The 22,247-nt window shown below is 42.1% G+C and overlaps 1 protein-coding gene across 2 annotated transcripts; it reads right to left on the reverse strand.

The window, feature by feature from the left end:
- Positions 1-106: 106 nt before the first annotated feature.
- Positions 107-21,928, reverse strand: dnajc5ab (DnaJ (Hsp40) homolog, subfamily C, member 5ab). 2 transcript variants are annotated; one of them, XM_030056441.1, is made up of 5 exons: positions 21,726-21,928; positions 4,623-4,812; positions 2,954-3,167; positions 2,065-2,236; positions 107-1,449 (listed from the first exon to the last, which is right to left on the reverse strand). In XM_030056441.1, exons 2-5 carry the CDS (start codon positions 4,727-4,729, stop codon positions 1,352-1,354), a joined length of 591 nt encoding a protein of 196 aa, XP_029912301.1. In that variant the 5' UTR covers positions 4,730-4,812; positions 21,726-21,928; the 3' UTR covers positions 107-1,351. The 2 variants fall into 2 exon arrangements, with proteins under 2 accessions (XP_029912301.1, XP_029912302.1); XM_030056442.1 differs by lacking the exon at positions 21,726-21,928 and adding an exon at positions 17,890-17,951.
- Positions 21,929-22,247: the final 319 nt, after the last annotated feature.

Genomic DNA, 22,247 nt, shown 5'->3' on the forward strand with positions numbered 1-22,247 from the left:
CCTGTTTCTCACCATGAAAAAAAACATTCTGACCAACAAGAAACGTCTAGAAATCACTGACTTCTAGACGATGAAGATTAAACAATAAAAGTACTTGTTTTCTGGCTTTTTTTTTTGTATTTCATTGCACCCTTTTTGTCGTTATTATTGCTTTCTCCATTTCTTGCTTTGATAAATTTCATGAAACACAGTTGTCCTGAGTTTCAAGTCCCGAAAAGAAGAGAGTGGAAAGATTTTCCGCTGCAAAAAAAAAAAAAAAAAAAAAAAAATCAGCAACGTTTCTACAGGTCATGTCTGTCAGCGGCGGCTCTCTGCACTGAATTTTGGGGTCCTCTATGTCTATGAACATGATTGTCCAAGAGGGGAAAAAACCTAACTGTGTGTGTGTATGTGTAAACTTTCTGATTGTAGTCCAGTGTATACATTTTAATATATTATATATATTAAAAGCTTCTTGCTTAATTAATGTGCCTGCACGTGTTTCCATGTGCATGGAGATGCAGTGCAAAACTCTCCCTCAGACACAGCAGCTCTGATATGAACCCTGACTGTCTCTGCTGGGACTCGGAGTCACTCTCACCTGTCGAATGAAATTACAGCAGCAAATAAATACTGTGTCAAGTATTACCACTCTCTCCAATGTTAGGAGTATTATCCAGTGTAGTTTTTTTCTCCACTCTTTTTTTCCTCTCTCTCTCGTTCCTTCTCTTCCCCTCTGTTTGCAGTTTAAGCCGTCTTTACACAGCTCACCCGGCTGGAGAATGTCATCGCAGTGCCAGGACATTTTTTACACTGTGGGATCATCTTTGCGCTACACATAAGAACCACTGGCAGCAATATGGATGATCCTGTGTGATATGGTTTCAAAACAAGGCCAGAATTGCGTTCCCTAACTTCCATAACTTCCATTTTTGCAGTTGTCCTTCACCTGAAGTACACAACAGGTGACTGTTTGCCACAGTTTCACCATGAGTCAAACGTCCACCTCACACACAGGTGACGGAGACTGGCTGCCGCATGAGACGGTTACCATGGTTACCTTCCAAAAACTGGTTATTCCTCACATCTTTACCACAAAACACAAAACTAATCAGCTAACTAACAACCTGCTGCTCTGTGTAAAGACGGCTTTAGTATCTCCTGGTGTGTGTGTGGTTTTAAGGACCTGTAATTACTGGTACTGATGGGGTAGAAAGGAAACATTTGTCTGTGTGTGTGTGTGTGTGTGTGTGTGTGTGTGTCTAATACAGGTCATTTTCCCGTAACTGTGGTGAGAGACATGTATATGTGTTTATGTTGTGATAACTGTCAGGGGTGAGCTCTGAGTGTGTGTGTGTGTGTGTGTGTGTGTCTAGTATGTGTCGGTCCTGTAGCTTTGGTGGGCATCAGAGGTGAGCTGGGTGGTTTCTGTTGCTGAGGACGGCTGCATCATGATGGGCTCTGCACCGTCTGGAGAGGAACACACACACACACACACACACACACACACACACACACACAATAGTTATACACCCATAAACCCTACAAAATCAGCACTGTCTGATGAAACGATGCATCTGCAAAAGGTCAGGAATGCAAAACACACATAAAAATACACAGATGTGAACAGGTTTATCCTCTGAAAAAGAACAAGACATTTCGTCCATATTATCCAACACTGTCACACACATGTTGAGTATCAGCTGACTGCAGCGCTTCACTGAAGCTGCATCGCACTTGAAAGAGCAAAAGGCAAAATGCCACTGTTTTATGGCTGCAGCATTACATCAAACAGAAAAATATCCACGTCTTGTGCATCATTTCTCAACATTTCTCTGGTATTCAGAAGGATATATTTGGGCTATTTGGAAACCTTTGGATCTCCACTAGAATTCATAATAAAGTTCTGTGGGTTTGAGCAAAGCTTGGCCATGCGGCAGTGATGAACCCACCGATGGGACCGGCCGGGTGGAAGATCTCCTCACCCAAAGCCAGAACTTACTTAGAGGAATTAATCATTGTGTAAACTTTCAATTCCCTTCAGAAAAAGGAAGTGACACCAGAGCTGCTGTCAGAGTGCCCCACCTCTCTCCTCTGAGGTCATCTGGGCCTCCAGGTCTTCTGGGGAGACATAAAACTCTGGCTCCTGGTCCATGGGCGGCCGGGGTTTACACTTGCCACAGCAGCAGTTACAGCAGCAGCACAGGCAGCAGCAGCAGTAGCAGCCTGTCGCCGCGCAGCAGAAGAGAAACAAGGCCTGGATAGAGACCGGGACAGAGACACACATTAATCAAACCAAACACCATCAACTGACAGGAATAGAAGCAGACACAGAAGATGAACCAACCAGAAAAAACACTCAGTAGAGCGCATATCTCTGCTGGCACTATGTAACATCAAGATATGCCAGTTCCACATGTTGGATAATCACTAAAAGTTAATCACACCTTCATCTGTGCTTCCTTGATACAGGAAACTCACTCCCCACAGTATTCACCAACCTTTCCACCATGTTTCATGATGTTGTGTGAATCTGTTTGAAAATTATATCCATTTTTACGTGAAGTCACGCCCACTGCCACGCCCCTATTCGGCCAATTACTGTGAAAAATTAACCAGGTCTTCCTTGGCCCATTAAAGACTTTTCCAACAACTTTCATGCAAACTGTTGCAAACTTTTTTTTGAAATATTCTGCTAACAAACAGACAAAAATATAGCCCCTTTCCAACTCCGCTTCTGGAGGTAAAAATCCTCACAGAAACATGAGAAACTATGGCACCCTGAGTAAGACTTAGCCTCCATATAAAAACCCACTGACTTGTTGGCCTCAGTTAAACTGGGGTTAAAAGTTCCTTACATAACTGATGATTTCTGACTGATATGCATGTAGATCATATCTGCTCATCTCCAAAACACAAATCTCTGTCTCTGTACAGCCTGAGGCTCCTCCTCCTCTCCACCAGCCTGCTTTACCTTGGCCCACCAGCTGGACAGAACGAAGTAGGTGTTGACGTTCTCCTCTCCAAACTGCTCGGCGACGTAGAGCCCCAGGGAGCCGTATTTGTCGTAGATGTTCCTCTTGGTGGCGTCGGTCAGGATGGAGTGGGCGTTGTTGATCTCCTTAAACTTGTCGGCTGCCTCTGGGTTGTCTGGGTTCTTGTCTGGGTGAAATTTCAACGCCAGTTTCCTGAAACAGAGGGAGAGGATGTTAGAAACCATTCCATGGCTTGTGAGTAGAATGGCGTCAAAAACAACCCACGCTGAGGCAGCTTTTAGCAGCCGACAGGATCTCAGGTTAGGACAAGGCAGACGATTTTAAACATAAACCTAAAATATTATTTTTTAACTTGTTGTTTTCAGTTTCTTATAACTTGCTGTACTTCACTTTTAGTCTCTGTTCTGACCTTTTATCTTTTGTGTTTATTAGTTGTTCTCTTTCTATTCTTTTATTCTCTTACTCTCCTTCTTCTAACCTTATAAAGCAGTTTAAGAGCAACATAAGAGACAACATGAAAGCAAATAATTTCATCTTCAAAGTACATCTCAACCTGTCCCGTTCTTGCGGTCCTTAATTCACTGAGTCCCATCCATTTGACAGTAAAACAAAGCCTTGCAACATGTCATCACAAGACAAATATACTACTGCTACTGCTACTGCTGAAATGATCAATCAATTAATCAATTAACAGTCTTGATCATGCAAACCACTGTCTGACCCCACTGTCTGATAACTGATAGATGAATGGATGATGGAAATCAGTTGTAGCCCAACATTAAACTTTACAGTTTGTTTTAGTCATGGGTGGTAGTGTGTTCGAGCCTATAGAGGAGTCTGTTACAGAGCTCTGGCTCCCTCTAGTGGTGGTCACCGCATATTACAATATTTGACATATCCTCCTGAGACCCAGAGGAAAAAAGGTTTTGATATTGATTTTTTTTTTTCTAGATAATTTAAGTACTGTGGTTGAAAGAAACACAGTGCACCATTTTTCACCCCAATATGTTGTTTCTTTTCTTTTTTTTTTATCATCCGTCTCTTGAAGTGGACATCAGGTCTTGGTTGATCACATAATGTAAGGATGTAATGTAATATTTTCTTCATTTTTGTGTGGTGTAGGTGTGGGAGTACAGGTCACATGGGTCACACATACACACCCAGGCAGACAGACAAACAGACCAACCTTTGTGTGTGTGTGTGTGTGTGTGTGGGTGTGTGTGTGTGTGTGTGTGTGCATATTCAACAAAAACTGTTCTCATTCTCCTTTCTAGACACTGTAATACCGATAAACGTCAAAACCTTGGCTGACATGTTGCTCCTGATCCATAACTGGTGGTGGGTGTGATCACTTTGTCTCTGAAGAAAAAAAGATTATTGGCAACAGAAACATAATTTTTGCAAAAAATTCATCACTTACCTCTCTTGTTGCTGTAAAATGTGGAAGTTGTGATATCCACCATTTTGAAAAGACAGTGCCTGTGCTCTGTTAGCCACACACCCACAACTGTGGCATCACTAGAAAGCCCAGGATGTCCTCTTGAAGGGACAGTAGGATTTATATAGTTTCCATAAATGGTGCTCTACTTAGAGGTTTCAGACTCATGTCCCCCACAGAGGACCAAAATGAATGTGATGTGTACATGCCTGTAACATTTCTTGATGTCCTCTGGCGTGGCGTTCTTGTCGACTCCCAGCACGACGTACAGCGATTCTCCTGATGTGGAGAGAGTCCTCTGTCTCTGCGGCTCCATGACCCCGCCTCTCTCTCTCTCTCTCTCTCTCTCTCTCTCTCTGTCCTTCTGTCACTCGCTCCCTCGCTCGCTCAGCCCCTCACCTACAGGAGAAGTAAAGAGACCACGATGAGCAAGAGGACTGACTCCCCATCAAATTAAAAATGCCTTCTTGCATTTCTCTACACATTCTGTTTTGTCCCATCATTCTTCAGGCCTGATGGGCGTCCAGCTTCATCTCCTCCAGGAAAACCAAACCAAACCAAACTGGTGCTGTGAGATCAGAAGATGAGGTGAGCAGAGGATATTGATATGCACCTGGGTATCGCTGCAGTTTGATCTCATGCTTGTGAGCAGGACAACATGCTGCAGACATTATCCTGTGTTCTCATCATATCACAAAACGTGGATATTACATGAGCTGCAGGTGATAAAAACTATTCTACCCAATTTCATTTCTATAACAATGTCAATCTTTGTGAGAAAACCAAGGAAGGCTGAGGCAAAAATTCCTGCTGTGTCCCAACAACCAGTTTTATTCAGATGAACAGTGTCTGATTACAAAAAAGTACCTTACAGTATTCATAGATATGTAATTGATTACCATTCCTATATTTATGAGGTAGTTATGAATGTGATTATAAATATAAGCAGCTATTTACAAATAAATCAGGATTAGGTTTGTCTAACCCTAATGGTTAGACACTTAGATACAGTCAGTTAAATGTGGCTAATATATGTATTAATACTTCAGTAAATTTTCTTTAATATTTACAAGCACTTAACATTCATAAATAATCATATGTATGTTTACTTAAAGTGTAGCAATGATAATCTTGTAAATATTCATTAATGCCTTGTAAGTCATTTGTTAAGGAACATTATAATAGTGTTGGCTAAAAATAGGTGTGCCTTTCCTCTGGATGTGGCCGTTCCACTAAGTTGAACACATGAACACTTCCCAGGCTAAAAATAGATCTCACTCAATTCTTTGATTGGAAACATTTCTACAATCTATTTCTGTCTACATGTGACAGCTAACATCCTGGGCTGTGTGTGATGCTGCTGATCCAGGCGTGGAACCTTCTCCCTCCGCTGCGTTCATGCAAAATCAGGAGGGGAGAAGCGGTGGCGCGACAGTGGGAGGAGTCTGGAGTTGGACAGGTTACTATAGGTCAAGTCAGCCAGCAGAACACGAGACAAACACAACAGGGATAAACCCACCTGCCTGGACAATGGCTGTGGGGCTGGAGGGATTTAAGCATGCTATGGTAATTCAACCAGACCAAACTACACACACACACACACACACACACACACACACAAATTCAGGGTGGATGTGACAAACAAATGAATGAATGTTTGCAGAAGAGGTGGACCTGGTGTGTTAATCTCTGGCTGATGTATTAGCTGTATAAACTGCACACAACCCACATCAACATTTAGTATCCACTGCTCATTAATGCACAGAAAAACTTAGACTTTTTATTCTAAAGAAATAATAATCTGTCAACCAAACACAAAAACAATCACAGAACCCAAAATTTGAAGAAAAGTAACATCTCTTTTCTTGTTATTTTCCGATTGGAATTGGAAAGCAGATCCAGCAGGTCATCCTGTCCAGGAGGAAATGATCTGACTGTGATGGTACTTTCACAAATAATTGTAACTACATGGGAAAAAGGGTACGGAAACTTGTTCTTTTTCATTGGGATAATCCACTTTAGCACTGGTTTATGTGCTACATTCTGCTATGGTGGTGAATGGAGAGATACAATAAAGTATTGTGGATTAGCAGCCCAGGGGAGCAACTAATGAGGATATTTCACCACCATGTGGACTGACATCACACCCAGGGAACTGGACAACGCAACTCTCAACCAAAGTCCAATTTTGCTTCAACACAACAGGAAATAAACTGAGGGGTTATAAATTAGATATTAATGCTCACTTTGTTAAGTGGGACCTCTTCCATGACAATATAGCTCTCCACCGTGCTTTGTGTTGCACAGAAAAACTAATGTCCTCTAACATTTCTCTCTGAACAACACCACAGTACAATGAAGGGCAAACGCTGCGTTCCAGGGCCGACTAGGACATTTTGGCTGCCATCAAGGAGAAAATACTACAGAATACCCTGAGAGTCAGAGTTCCAACTAAAACCTGAGTAAAACTTTTAAAACCTGAGTTGCAGTTGTGTGACACATCACTGTTACCAAGTAAACATTTTTCAGCTTGAGCTGTGCTCCGAAAAACACACTGAACTAGCCTCAACACACTTTCTCCTGCTGTCAGATGACATCATACTTACAAGTGAAAGGACAACGCTTTGTTTGCTGCCTCTTGGGAACCGTGTGTGGATCTGAACTAGAGGGCTGTGTGTGTGTGTGTGCGTGTGTGTGTGTGTGTGTGTGTGTGAGATTTTGTTCTTTCGGCTTAAAGTACACTGATTGTAATTTATCATTCATAGTTTATTTCCCAACAAATAAAACAAAACATTTCTTGACAGCTGGTGCCGACTGACAATATGAAGATGTATGGAAAAAAGAAACAGAAAAAGAAACAGAGGTGGAGTTAAAGCTATAATAAGTGAAATGAGGACTTTTTGACTCAGCTGACAAAAATGTGGAATGAGCTCAACTTTATAACGGGCAGGGCCATGAGAACCACAGAGACTCAACCTTTAAATTTCATGCAATTCCATGCATTTATCAGTTAAATCTTAAATCAACTCATGGCTGTTTTGATTATTGCAGCTTTGAGGGAATATTATTACTACGACGGCGTAGTAAAGCCACTACAAGGAGAGAAAAAAATTACAGATCTGGGGGAGGGGGCAAAGAATTTTCAAGATTAAAGTTGTAAATTTACGAGAGAAAAAAAAAACCCTCAGGATTTTCAAGATTAAAGTTGTGAATTTTTGACCCAGAACCACCTATTGATCATCAGCATCCGGACTTTGTGATGAGGTCATCAGCTGCAGGCCTGATACACGGCGAGCAGCAGCGTGTGCAGACTGATCCGACCTCACAGAGTCAAGACAGGTGGTCCCTTTGTAAGAGTATAAGAAGGATAAGTACAGGAAAAAGTATTTTTCCATTTTTTTTTTTCTTGTAAGTTTACAACTTTAATCTTGGAGTGTTTCTCTCGGAATATTACCGTCTTCGGTCCAAGCTCTATAATTTTTTTTCCTCCCTACAGTGGCCATACTTCAATGGAGGAGTAGGGCCACTGTAGGGAGCCTCAGCTCGACCCGGGGGTCTGCTGAGTGCTCAGCGCACCGGTTCAATCTGCGGCTGCTGTCTGTGTTGGGACTGTGTGGGAGGAGGCTAACTTTAGCTCTGCCAGCATGACAACTGCCACTGGGTAGTTACTTAAACACACCAGGCTAATCTTCAACACACACACACACACACACACAGGAAGGGATAAAGAAACGGCGTACAGACAGCCCTGCTGACAGCGAAATAAGAGAGAGTCACTTCAGACTGGCAGGCGTTTGGCACAGGATGAAGAAAGAGACGGATTAAAAAGAGGAGGCATGGATGGATGAGAGGAGGCAAAAGAGGACGGGGCCACTGGGTTAAGTCAGGCACCTGACTGTAGAAATGAATGGACAGACTGCTGCAGCTGTATAATTCACACACTGTTGTCACTGGTGCTCCCTCTGTTTCTCATGTTTCTGATTGATATGTGTGTCCGATATTCTGGAGAAAGCTGATCAGGCGGTGCACATGTACAGTAACAGTGGCAACAGAAAGTCACTCAAACAGCACTCAGGATGTTCTCTGCGATGATGCCAGGCACATCAGGGTAGGGGTGTAAATCACAAGCTTCATCATGATGCGATATTATATTGATTCTTTGTTCAATGATACGATGTTTGCACACAGCTGACTTATTTCTGACAATATCACCCTCCTCGTCTTTATCGTTGACACTTGTCATTATTAACACGGCGCTAGTGAGCAGCTACTACCACGGTTTCAGGTGTGCTTAGGCGGAAACTGCAACATAAGTGCGGCTTGGGAATTTCAAAATAAAGGTGGCATGATCTGAAAGATGATAATGATTGATAAGTGATGATCTGTCACTAATGCTGATTTTGATTATCTTACTCAGTCATCATTTAGTCAATGAAGTGTGAAAAATAAAGACAAATGTTCAAGAGACGTGATCAGACCTCAGAGTGATGTCTTCAAAAAAACCAAAGCATGTACTTGATAAAGATGTGAACAGAGAAAAGTAGGACAGTAGGACAGTCTGAGCATCTCAGTGATCTTAATGAAGCTGGAATCAGACGTTTTGCATTTTTACTCGATACGTCACTTAACTGATTAATTGATCATCAAAAACTGAATCAACTTTGTCGATCAATTAATCATTTCAGCACTTATCACTGCATCCATCACTGCTGTATGAATAATCCAAAGAAAGACAGTAAAAATTCATCACTTTTCCAAATCCACAGATTGGAGCACATCTCTAAAAAAATGTGCCTCATTCCTGGTTTGTTAAACTTGTTCTTTAGACGAGCTGAACTACAGTAATACAGGCTGCAATACATTATGGCATATTCCTGTTCTGTGGCCCATTTGTAATTAATAATAATTTCTCTGGCATTCCAGGTTTTCCCCATAGCAGTGATCAGATTACGGGACTATCACTGCCTAGAATTCACCTCTGCAAACACCATCAATCAATCAATCAATCAATCTTTATTTGTAGAGCACTTTTCATACATGACATGTAGCACAAAGTGCTTTACATGTTAAAAACACCCCCCGCCCCCCTCCCCACCCCAACCTCTAAACCCCCACCCCACGATTCTCTCTTATATACACACATAGATACACACACACACACACACACTCGCACACACACACACACGCACACACTCACACACACACACACACACACACACACACACACACATAATGTTTGTGTGACACATGACATGACGCATGACATTACAGATACTATAACAAATGAAGAATGCCTTCTTTAATATACAATAGCCATGTAAATGCATGTTGCTCAACACACCCTAAACAACAGAGCCACAAATAATTATTATCTCACAGACTACATCATTACATTATAGTGTAGTGTAGGACTTAGTGTGGGAACCCTGAAATATGAAAATAATAATCATTTCAAAATGATTGTGGTCTGTGTGTCCATATGTATGTGTGTGTGTGTGTGTGTCAGCCATTACTAGCCCTCACTAAAGCCATACAAGTCACCAGATGGCCGCTATTGCCGTGGCAACCCTGCATTGCCACGACAACAACATGCCTGATACCGCACCGATTTAACACCTCCCCCGAACTCCGCCCACCCCCTCGCCTGGGATTAACCACTCATCATGCAGATTCACCTGCCACCTGACTGGGATTAACCAATAGGAGCAATGCGTCTGCACCCCAGGGATTATCAAAGTAATATGTGTGTGTGTGTGTGTGTGTGTGTGTGTGTGCGTGTGTGTGTGTGGAGGGGAGTAGGGGGGTGGGGAAATGATCCATCCAGCCATAGTGAGCGTAAGAAAATGAGCTTGTGTGTTAATGAGCCAGCAGCCAATAGGAATGCACGTTATTGAGAGCTGCCGGCCAAACTGAGCGCGGTCATTCATGGAAACAAACAGGCCGGAAAGAATTAACATGGTGCAATGAGTGTAACAACATATGGTCTGTGTCTTAGAAGGGCTGTTAGAGTGTGTGTGTGTGTGTGTGTGTGTGTGTGTGTGTGTGTGTGTGTGTGTGTCTGTGTGAATGTGTTTCCACACCTGAGTCTCATGTCTAGGTTTTTTTCCTCACTTTCATCCAGGGAAATGCTTTTTCTGAACATTTGACGCTCCAGTTCAGCGTTCCTCTGCTTCCTGTTCACACACCAACTCAGTTGGCTGTGATCAGAGGAGGAAGTTCAGAGAAGTGCATCCATTTGCTGTCATGCAGCCTCTAAGACCAGGAAAAGGTCCCATTTAAGTTCCATCATGTTATTACCAAAATTTCAGACAAAATCTAGTTTCATATCACAGCGTCAATATCATACAATCATACGTGAGTATGAGTTTAGCATGAGTGTGCTTCCTGTGTGTGTGTGTGAGAGAGAGAGAGAGAGAGATTGCAAGAAATGGGTTAGGGTCTCTATTGTCACTTTGCATCAAGAAGAAATGTTACCGTCACTGCGAGTGTGTGTGCGCACACATGAGCACACACACTGTTGAAGTGAAAGGCCTGCAGGACACAGAGGAACAGCAACGGGTGCACACACATAAATACACACAGAAAGCTAAAGAATAATTGTGTGTGGTTAGTCAGCCAAGGGTGCTGGCTTTTGTGAGTGTGTGTGTGTGTGTGTGTGTATGTTATTGATATTTACAAGCATGAAGAGATGTTAGAGGATGCTTTTATGCTCTAAGATCAGTTACTATCTTATTTATTTCTCTTTGCTAGCGTTACAAAATCAGTTAATAAACCAGTGAATAGACAAATTTCACATTCTGCTGGTGAGGCCACACCAAACATTCAACTTAAAACAACACCAGTCTCAGACTCAGACTGCAATAGTGGCAGACAAAAAACGCTACACAAACTCACAAGCTAGTATGAACAGCCTAGAGCGAGGACACACACACACACACATGCACACACACGCGTCTCTCTTCAGGCCAGTCCGGCTGTGATCAATGGGGCGTGAAAAAGAGCACAATAACCCGGCACACTTTGGTTTAATCCCTACATCTCCCCACCTCCCTCCTTTCTCTCCCTCCATCTCTCCAGCATCTCTACATTTTATTGGCTCCCTCCCTCCTCCTCTCTTGCAGTCTTTCTCCCAGCAGGCTCCTCCTCCTCTCCAATCAATACTATTGGAAAGTCATAAATGTGAGGATGGTCACTGGCCTTCACAGCCCAGAGCCTGAGCCTGGGTTTCCTGTAGGCTAACTGAGCTGCAGTCAGTATGGTTGGTTGATTTGGGTTGAATGGCATTGATCTCACCTGACCAGACACACCTGACACCTGAGGGAGGACAGGCTCTACAGTTTGGATGAATCAAACTAGACCTAGGTGAGAGTACACACTATAGCTCCCTTTAAGGCTCCTAAGCTTGTGCACAAAGCTGGGTTATTGAGCGCTCAGTTAATAAAACAGCAGAGTGCAGCCTGATGAAGAAACAAGACTGCATTCGCTGTCATTTATTCTAAACTGCTGTGTTTCCCTCAGCACTGCCCAGTGGGGACGGATGGATCATTAGTCAGGAGTATTGACTGCACCAGCCAACAGCTGCTGTCTACACACACACACACACATACGCTTACAGCATCATGTTGTATCATTGTCAAAATGGGATGCACCATGTGTGAAAGAAATAATTATGAATTATGTGGGAAGCATATTATACTTGTCAAGCCCTCAGTCTCTCTCTCCCTCTCTCACACACACACACACACACACACAAACACACATCCCTGTGTAAGAAAACAGAGCAGAGCAGATCAGTGCAGCACACATAACACACACTGTCACTGTGTGATCCGAGCACCAGACAGCAGTCAGATGCTGCATCGGTTTATTTTTCCTTTGACACTCCTCACCTCTGTCAGTGACACTGCATTAATGTTACAGGACAGCTAACTGTTATCTTCAACTGTCTTGGAAGATAGGGTTGGGTTTTTTGAAGTCTATTCCCTTTGTTCAAGTCACAGGCATTTTTAGGCCTTGATGTGCATCTTTCAGCAAGAAAAAAAAAACAACTATACTGTGCAGACAAAGATCATATGGTGCTACAGAAGGTTTGCTTTACAAAATATCACAATCGCTATATCACAATCACTCTGGTTTTTATATACAAATAATTTTCACTTTATCATTTTAATATTAAATCTGACACTGCACATTTCTGTATGTTGTGTTGTACTGCACACTAGCTTTTATGCCATGTAATACTCTATATGTTATAAAGTATTACACTGTGTGCTGTAGTTTATATTGTTTTATGCTTTGATTTACTACCTTTTCAAGCACTTCTCAGTAAGTTGCAAATCTCACTGTTCTTATACAATGACAACAAAAGTGTTATATTCTGTTAATGTCCTGCTGTCTTTCTTCTTCCATCTCTTAACCTCTTTTTTCATTCCCCTGTTCTCCGGTCTTGTCCTCTAACTGGGTTTTCATCCAAAATATTTTAAACAAATTATGATGTAATGGATTTAAAAAGCAGAGTGATGATGGGAAACTTTGTTAAAAAATTCCTGAATACTGCAAAGGAAAAAAAAAAAAATTTAAACTGTGTCTCTTTCCCTTTTGGCCATTCCTCATTTTCTGTCATCCTCTCATCCTTCCACTTTGTTCATTTTTACTCTCTCCGTCTTTATCATCAGCACCTCTCCCTCTCCATGTCTGTCACATTCATGCATCACTTTTTCCACCACTCTCCATCATCACTTCCCCCCCCCCTCTCACTCCTATGCACCTTCGTCATCACTGCACCTTCATCATCACTTCCTCATTAGGCTGTCACATCATTTCTCTCTCAGTGCTGATTTTTTCTTCTATACATCCTCTTTTTCTCTTGTCACGTATTTCCCCCCCTTTTTTAACAACCTTGTTAGATTTCACAATTTGTAACGTCCTGATTTAGGGAAGCAAAACTTGACGTTACCATGATTTTCATTATCATCATTATTAAATTGTCCCGAGGAGGAAAAAAGAAATGTGTGAAAGAAGAGGTGAAAGACACTCCAAATAACGTCTGAAATCACCAGTTTGATTTGCACAAGGCCAGAATTATCATGTGTCATTACATTTACCTTAACTAACATAATGTAGGTGATCTGTCTTTCCCATTTTCACTCTAAACATTAGACAGGTGATATGAGTCCTGTGGTAAAGCGGGTTTTGTTGTCCATCCTATTCTCTAGACTCTGTCTCGTTCCACCATCATCACCACCTCCCTCTCTTCCCGTCACATCTCTGGGTGAGTCACTATGCAATGCTGTCTCTGGCATCAGGATACACCACGCTCGGTGTGAGACTGTGTGTGTGAGACAGTCAGACAGACAGATGGTGGTGGGTGGTGGACACTGTTTGGTCTGTAACAAGTGTCACCGATTTGTGGACTTTGGTCCAGGTCTGGATCCATTAACACTGAATTCAGACAGAATCTGGCAATCTGGTACAAACACACTGCCTCTATTCATTTTGAATGGGAGTAGTGTGGCAGAGCTCCGCAGGGTGCCGGCAATGTGTCCCGCAGGGTGTTATGGCTAAAAATACAAGGGCTGTCCGGCGAGAGGTTGAACAAGATTCAACTTTTGCCAGAACGCAACCCGACGTCACTCAGCGGTGGCCAATCACGTCAGACTGAACAGGCAGAAAGAGGACAGACAGGCCATGTAGTGACACGCCCACGCCGCTCGCCGACGCTGCAGGAAAACCTGGATTCTGTGTGAATTCAGGTTCGGCATGGACCATGAAACAGTTCAAACTTTTTATAGTGCTGTGGTTTGTTGTGGCCACTGTATCTCTGTGTCTTGTCAAATCCTGTGTATTATTTAAATAATTCAATATCAAAGTGGTTGTACAGCCAGAAGCAGAGAGAGAAGCAAATGTATGAGAAAAAAAAATGCCAAAAATGTGTTCACGATAAAACTGTATTTGTTCAAACAGGCATGAAGACTGACAGAAGAGACAAACACGCTCCAACAGACATGACAGCAGAAAAACACATGATAACAGAGAAGAGAAAGTCACAGTCAGTGATCACTGATTGTGGGAGGCAACAGTGAGTGAGCAGGCACCCATTTCATTCTGATCAGATTACACACACACACACACACACACACACACACACACACACACACACACACACACACAGAGCCCCAGGGCATTCCTGCCTGACAATCAATGGCTGGTAACATGATCTCAGTGCTACTACTGACACAGTAAACACAGCTGTCACACACACATGAGCACCGCCGGAAACCAAATTTTGAGGCATCTCAACACTGCTGACAGACTCGGGCTGCATATTCCATCTTGTGAAGGGCTCACTGCATGGGTGGTATATGGTCTCAAGTAAAGTGCAAGTCTCCCTCCAAGGCAATCCAATCCAACAATCAAAGGCACACTGCAGTGTTTGTGCAAAGTGCCTTTATTTACATGCCAATATGTATTTAAAACAATAAATGGGTTGCAACCCTCGTAGAACTGAGGAGAGAAAGTGAAAGTGAGGAAGTGAAGGAAGGGTGAACGAAGGTGAACGTTTGACGGTAGCGCGTCACTTGAGATCACAGGACTGTTAAGCAAAGTGCCTTTATTTACATGCCGATATGTATTTAAAATGATAAACACGTTGCAACCCTCGTAGGTCTTCATCAAGGTCATTGTCAGCAGTAGCTTACACTGTTATATTGTGTTGCACAAATGAGTTGAGTGGGAGGATAGTTCTCTGTCAATGTACAAGCCAATTGGTCAAACCACCTGGCTGCAGTCTGTCCTCCTTTAGTTCAGCTGCTTTATCCAGGCGAGAACAATGACATCTGATGTCATCAAAAAACCTCAAAATGTCTCAGTCATCTAACAAGAGAAGTGCGGTGAGAGTGAGAGTGCAATCAATAGCCCATTTACAGGAAACGTATAGCTCATTAAAGATCCTCACATTAATATAGAGTGTGCAGTAACTATTCCAAACGTTTTGTGGTTTATTCTTAATTTTTAGATTTCTAAGATGTTGGATGCTGATATCTGATGGCCAGCAGATCCTCATACCTGGAAATTCTGGAGTAACAAAATAAACTGAGGGAGAGCATGCCAACTGTGTGAAAGAATGCACATGAAGTATTAAAACTGAATATAGAGAGCAAAGAGTGCAGACAAGGCCATCACTAAGTTAATCAAGTACAACTCAGCCAGACACACACACACACACACACACACACACACACACCACTCTCTCATGGCCTCCTTTCCTCTCAATCTCCATATCTTGGCACAGGAACGTTCTGATGCAAACAGGCCAATCCATTTCATTAACTAATGGCTAATCAGCTGCCAGTCAACAGTACTGCATTAGCTTTCCTCAATGGACACACACACACACACACACACACACACACACACACGTTTACAGTACAGGGGAACTGCTACAGTAATGACCTGGCCTCTGCTAATGTACTGCAAGCAGAATCTATCTGGAGCTGCACTCAGTCCAGCCACCATCTCTCAGTGTCAGGCTGAAAGGAGACTAATGAGTTTCCATTCAAATGAAGGTGAACCTGCCCCTCATGCCTCCTTCCACTGAACACAAAGCCCTGCTCTATCTCTATGTACAGTAGGGCTGCACGATACTGGAAAAACTAACATTGGGACATCTTTTTTTCCTGCACTATATATATATTGTGATATGATAAACTATAGAAAATTTCACCAAATACATGCAGCGTGTTATTCATGTACAGATACACAATCAAATAGATGGGTGAGAGAGGATGTTCAAAGATTTGTGAAGGATTCATTGGCTGAAATTTTAAATGACACCCACTAGTGCTGGATGATGTCACTATCTAAGATGCTCTGTTTTACAGGAAGTAGAAGTCATCTGAGGTCATTTTATGGGGACTTTAACAATCACAATTTTCATTATTTTAACTACACACTGTTGATTTATGCCTTTTATTTTTCTACTTCTTTTCTTATCCTGAATGCTACTGTATTTTACTATCGCTATCATTCTCAATTTCTATTTCCCTTTTTAATTGACTGTTTTTATTGTTTTAAATTGTGTCTTGTTGCTTTTAATGTCTCTGTAAAGCACTTTGAATTACCTTGTGTTGAATTGTGCTATACAAATAAACTTGCCTTGCCTTGCCTTGCCTACTGTTAAAGTCTATCCTCTTCTTACAAAACAAAACAAAACAAAAAAAACATCCTACTTCTACCACACTAAGATCTTGATGTTAGCATGTTAGCACTCGGTTCAGAGGGCTGAACTGAGCGTGGTATGTGCCGTGTGTGCCAGCGTTTCTCCCTGAGGAAATGATGTCTACTGCCTGTGCTACATTTCAAGTAAGATGTGTGACACCTGCACATACCTGTTCTGCAACATATGTGATACAACACATCCCGAGAGAGAAATCAGCTATAAAAGAGGTGTAAAACAGGCCTGACATCATGTTCACATCATGTTGGAAATAAGAGCTGCCACGAGGGAAAAGTGCTAACATCAAGATCTTAGTGGTGACTGCAAGTAGGATGTGTCCGATTTTTATTTTATCCTCTGATATCTTCCACTCGCCATTGTGAATGGTGGACACCTGGCAACAGGCAGCAAATCCACCAATGACAGTGGTGCAGGATAATGAAAACCAATTTTTTGTTCCTTTACACTAATCAACTCTATTTTCTAAAAGACAATTCATGATGCTGCAACTTGTTCATGGTTGTTTTTAAAATCATGAATAAAGATGATTTTGGAAGTGATGATTCAGATGAGCTAAAAAAAAAAAAAAAAAACAATACAGCTGTGGCAGTGAGTTCATCCTCTTTTTCCAACGTGACTTGAATGCACCTTTAATCACATTTTGTGACCTAGTGGTTTGATGCTTGCTAATGGAAGGTTGGCAGTTTGAATCCCCAGAAAAGCTTCCCATCCTTCAACAGCTAGAGCTGAAGAGCTTTTGAGCAAAGCATGAGTGTGTGGATATTTCACTCTGATACATTCGGGTTCATAAATAAAGCCATCCTAATTTAAGAAGACCGTTTGCTGTGAAACTCTTTTTGGCCTGTCTTGTTATGCTCATTACATCGAGGTAATTTGACTGAGACTGACACTCTGTGCTTAATTTAGTGGGTGACATTTTGCAGCGAGAAAGCTAGAGGGGCGTTAAAAAAAAATAAAATAAAAACAAGGCCAGTCATCTCTCACTGTCAGAGCTCGAAGAAGAGGCAGGAAAGGAAGCAGCTTCAACTGAGATAACAGTGAAAAAGAGGGTGAGTCAGAGTGAGAAAGACAGAGTAACATTGCGAGAGAGAGAGAGAGAGAGAGAGAGAGGGAGGAGACAGAGGTCAGCCAGGGTGAGAGAGAGAACTGGAGAGAGAAACTGAAAGTGAAGAAGTGAAGGAAGGGTAAACAAAGGCGAATGCTTGACGGTAGCGTGTGACTTGCGATCACAGGACTGTTACCTCGGTGTGACCAGACCCGCTCATGACAGGACTCATGACCCGAGGCCGACACCTCGACAGAGAACTGACATTTTCATCCTGGATTTTCCTTCAGGGGAACTGGGATTTTCTCTGCATGTTAAGAAACCACAGCAACACACTGAAGTCTTTCTCTCTCAGTGTCTGAAAGAAAAATGCAACACTGTGTGACTTGGGGATCCTGCTCTGTTAGATACTTTATATAAAAAATACTATTTCTAAATACTCACGGTTAACTCAATTTGTGCGTCTTGGGGGAACCAGAATTCAATTAATTGCACATCTGTCTTTGCTGTGGGTGGCAGCGTTCTTGCTGTGAACGCAGAGGAAATGCTGCTTTGTTTCGTATCTTTGTCTTTGAATTGAAGCTCTACAATTAGTTTCAAATATCCATGTTTACAGGATTTACCCTCAGTTTGCTGGCTTTCTAGGAAACCCACCATGCTGTTGGATAAAGTTTGGCTTTAACTCTTCAACACTGTAAACAAGCTCCTGATCCTAACACCAGAGAGGGGTGTCTTTTGTCCACTAGTCGCATCCCAAAATGCACCTGACACTTTATTTTTTCAGGACAACTGTAGGTTTACAGAATAAACCAGCCACAGTGTCCAGTACAGCAGAGGTAAACAAACTTAGCAGCCATTACCAGTATTTACCAGAATTTAGCTGGTGGTAATTTTCCAGCTCTGTTTTTAATCTCTTGGAGCAGAGAGATTATCTACCTTTTACAACCCAGGATCCTAAATTCTGTATATTCAGTTGTGCCCAGGACCCAGACACATTAAAACACAGCTCACTGGTGCTACTGCAGAAACCAGACACAAACAGAACCGCAACTGAGCTTAGAAATCTGCTTTACTCAAGGAAGAATCTGTACAAAACAAAGCATCAAACACAACAATAAAAATTGCATGCTTACCAACAACATATGACATAATACTTTATGAGCTCTATACTTTTAGGGCTGACCTGCCTCTGTTATTCACCCAAAGTGGAAGTCACATGAGGAAACCAGAATGTTAATGTCAGTCCAAGAAATCAAATCTCCTCCTGTATCTTTTTATTCTAATGTCAAAGGCTGAACATGAACCCAGTGAATCTTCCATGTCAGGGACCGAACGACCACCAGTGAACTGAGAGGGGAATCCCAACTGCGGGATAATTTTAGGTTTACAAGCATGGCAGAATCATTCTGACAGGGAACCACTGCACCACAGAAAACTAATCGAAACTCTAGTGCAGCCACAGCAGACAAGCCTACAGTTATATCTCAACTTAAAAATGGAAACTAATAATTATTTTCACTGTTGAATAAGCAGCAGATTATTTTTTTCTACTAATAAATAAATAATTTAGTGTATAAACTGTCAAAAATGATGACAAATGCTCAAAGAGGTGCTCAGATACTTTGAAGACATCAGAGTGATGTCTTCAAATATTTCCTTAGTCTAGCCAGCAGCCAAAAATACAAAATATTAATTTGTAATGATATTAATGGAGAAAAGAAATACAATCTTAGTGTCTCAGTGATTTCTGTGAAGCTGCAACCAGAAAATCATGTTTGTCATTTTTGCCTGATAAATGACTAATATATGGATCCATTATAAAAAGCACAATTGATGAACTGACTCAATGTCTCAGCACTAATATTTTCCAGTGTATTCCAACAGATAGCCAGGTCTTGGCAAGCTGCTCCAATGCACCTTTTTCCAAATTCTTGCAAAACTAATAACTCATCTCTTGGTTAATGTTTTTTCACTCAACACATCAACAGACAGGGGAAAAAATACATTTTTAAACATTAACCACAGTGCCTCAGATTTTAAAAAACACAAACTTACCAGCTGCAGTGGCCAACTTGCTCCGTTGACCTACCGCTGTTTTTATGAGTCGTACTTTCATGAGTCAGTGATGACGAGCACCAGGCCACGGCAGCGCATGATGATTTCATCACACACTCCTTTCCCCTCAACTCTTACACACAAGCTGACTCAGACAAATGTCATATGCTCCGGCAGAGTGGATTTCCTGGAAATCAAACGTACTTGCCTGGCAAAATAAAGCGATTCTGACGCGGATATAAAATTTAACAGAGACAACTTGGCTGTGAAACCGATCCCGTCTCAACGTTAATGCAATCCACTCCTCACCTCAGCTCTTATGCATGTGACCGATTGAACCAAAACATAACGCATTTAAATCAGGCGATAATTAGGGGTGCCTTTGAACTCTGTGCCATGGCATAGAGCTCTTTTCCTCATAACGCCATTCTCTAAAAAGGGCTTGTTGTATAATATTCATGAATGGATTGTATTTCAGTAATGTCTGACTAAAGACAAGGCTCGGGCTGGAACCTATTTCACCAGAAAGCAGGCCTGCTGCATGCAATCTGATTATATAGATCACAATTATATTTGCTGAAAGCAGAGGAGCTGGTCAGGCCTCAAGCAAGAAAGCAACCACATAACCACAGTTTCACACTGACTGGGGATGATTAACTATTTCTACCAATTCCTGTGTAACATGCATTCACACACACACACACACACACACACAGCAGGTGTCAAACAGTTTGAGACACCACTTTCCAGTCTAATGGGCACAGAAGACACACCACACTGATACAGGCTGCTGCATGAAAACTTTGTATTTTTATATTCACTTTTAAATCTGATTGGCATGCATTTGTCCAACTGCACGTGTCACCCTAGCATTTTCAAGGACACACACACACACACACACACACACACACAGGCTCACCGCTTTGGTCCAGAAATCCAGGTTTATTATCCAGCAGGGTTTAGTTTACCGTTTACTGACCAAATTAGTCACGATTCAGAATAATGGTGTTTTTGCTGTATTTTGTAAGCATTGCTGCCTTTTAAAAAACTGTATGTAGCTTTGATGGCACTAAAATGGGTTGATAGGGCCGAGTTTGAGAACATTTTGCTGAGTAGAGCTTTGGTAGCTTCATCAAGTATCAGTTCAGAGATTTTTTTTTAATATCTGGGAGACATGTTGCATGAAATACTCGTATCATAAGATGTGAAAGACTAATTCTGAAACGTATAGTGAGTCAGATTGATGTAGTTACCTGCTCATGTAGGCTACTGTTGGTATAACAGGATGAGGATGAAGAGAAAATACTCAGACAGATGTTGTGCTAACTGTGACTGAAAAGAATTTATTTGGGAAAAAAAGGCAGCTGATTTTCCTCTTTACTTCTTGTAAAGACAGTGGGATCTACTCACGGCAAAAAAGAAAGTCAGTAAGGTAAGGAACAAGGGAAAGAAACTGCATTTTTAAATCTGAATGGCATGCGAAGTTGGACATGCACCTGTCACCGTAGCATTTCCAGAGACAGACGTCACACACAGACACGGGAAATCCAGTTTTATTATCCCGCAGTGTCTGGTTTAAAGTTTACTGACCAAATTAAGTCACGTTCTTGTTCAGATTAAAGGTATCGTGACCCGTTTGTGAGTCCAGCCTCTCTCTCTCTCTCTCTCTCTCTCACACACACACACACACACACACACTCACACACACACTTTCCAGTTTCCAGTCGTGACGGGGGCAGCCAAACTAGAAAATACCGGTATTCTCGGGGAATCAAACCGTGGTTAAAGCGGATAATCTCCCAAGCACCTCATCAAAGGAACACACACACACAGCATCCATGTTGGTTAGCCACCAGCTAGCGTTAGCCTAGCCAGCCCTGGTAGGAATAAGCCAGCTAGCCGTTAGCTCGCTAACTAATCCAAGGGCAGTAAAGCGGACTAACGTTAGCCTGCCAGCCAACTTTGTCCGTTTCTCACCTTTTTATGTTGTTTGCTGTCTCAAGCCGTGCCGTCTGTGTCTCCCGGTGAAGTGTGTTCCGTTCCCGTTTTTTTAAAAAAATGATTATTATTTTGGCATCCCAGCTCTGACGTTAATCCATTGGCTGTGTGGTGAAGCTAAGCGGCTAACGGGCTGAAGCCGGCGGACACGGAGGGACTGACAGCAGCCGGTCCTGGGCGCGCTCCCGGCGGCAGCTGCGCGCCCCCGACTTAAACCACAACCAACGAAGAAGAAGAAAACCCAATTAAAACCTGTGACTAATTTGTGAATGTTACACACGGAGCAGCTAAAATTTACCTCTCTTTTCTTGAATTGACTTTTGGTTAATTTCATGAGGTAAATAACACGATACTGACTGATCATAAAGCTAAAACTTACTACTTCTGCTTACTACTTCTGTTAATACTTCTGTTGAAATTGTTCATATTCCTATCTTTTTATAATCCTTGTTCATAGTGTTTATATTGCTTACTGCTATTTATCTATTTATCATGTGTATA

The sequence above is a fragment of the Myripristis murdjan genome, chromosome 7 (assembly GCF_902150065.1).
Source record: "Myripristis murdjan chromosome 7, fMyrMur1.1, whole genome shotgun sequence".
Classification (NCBI taxonomy): domain Eukaryota; kingdom Metazoa; phylum Chordata; class Actinopteri; order Holocentriformes; family Holocentridae; genus Myripristis; species Myripristis murdjan.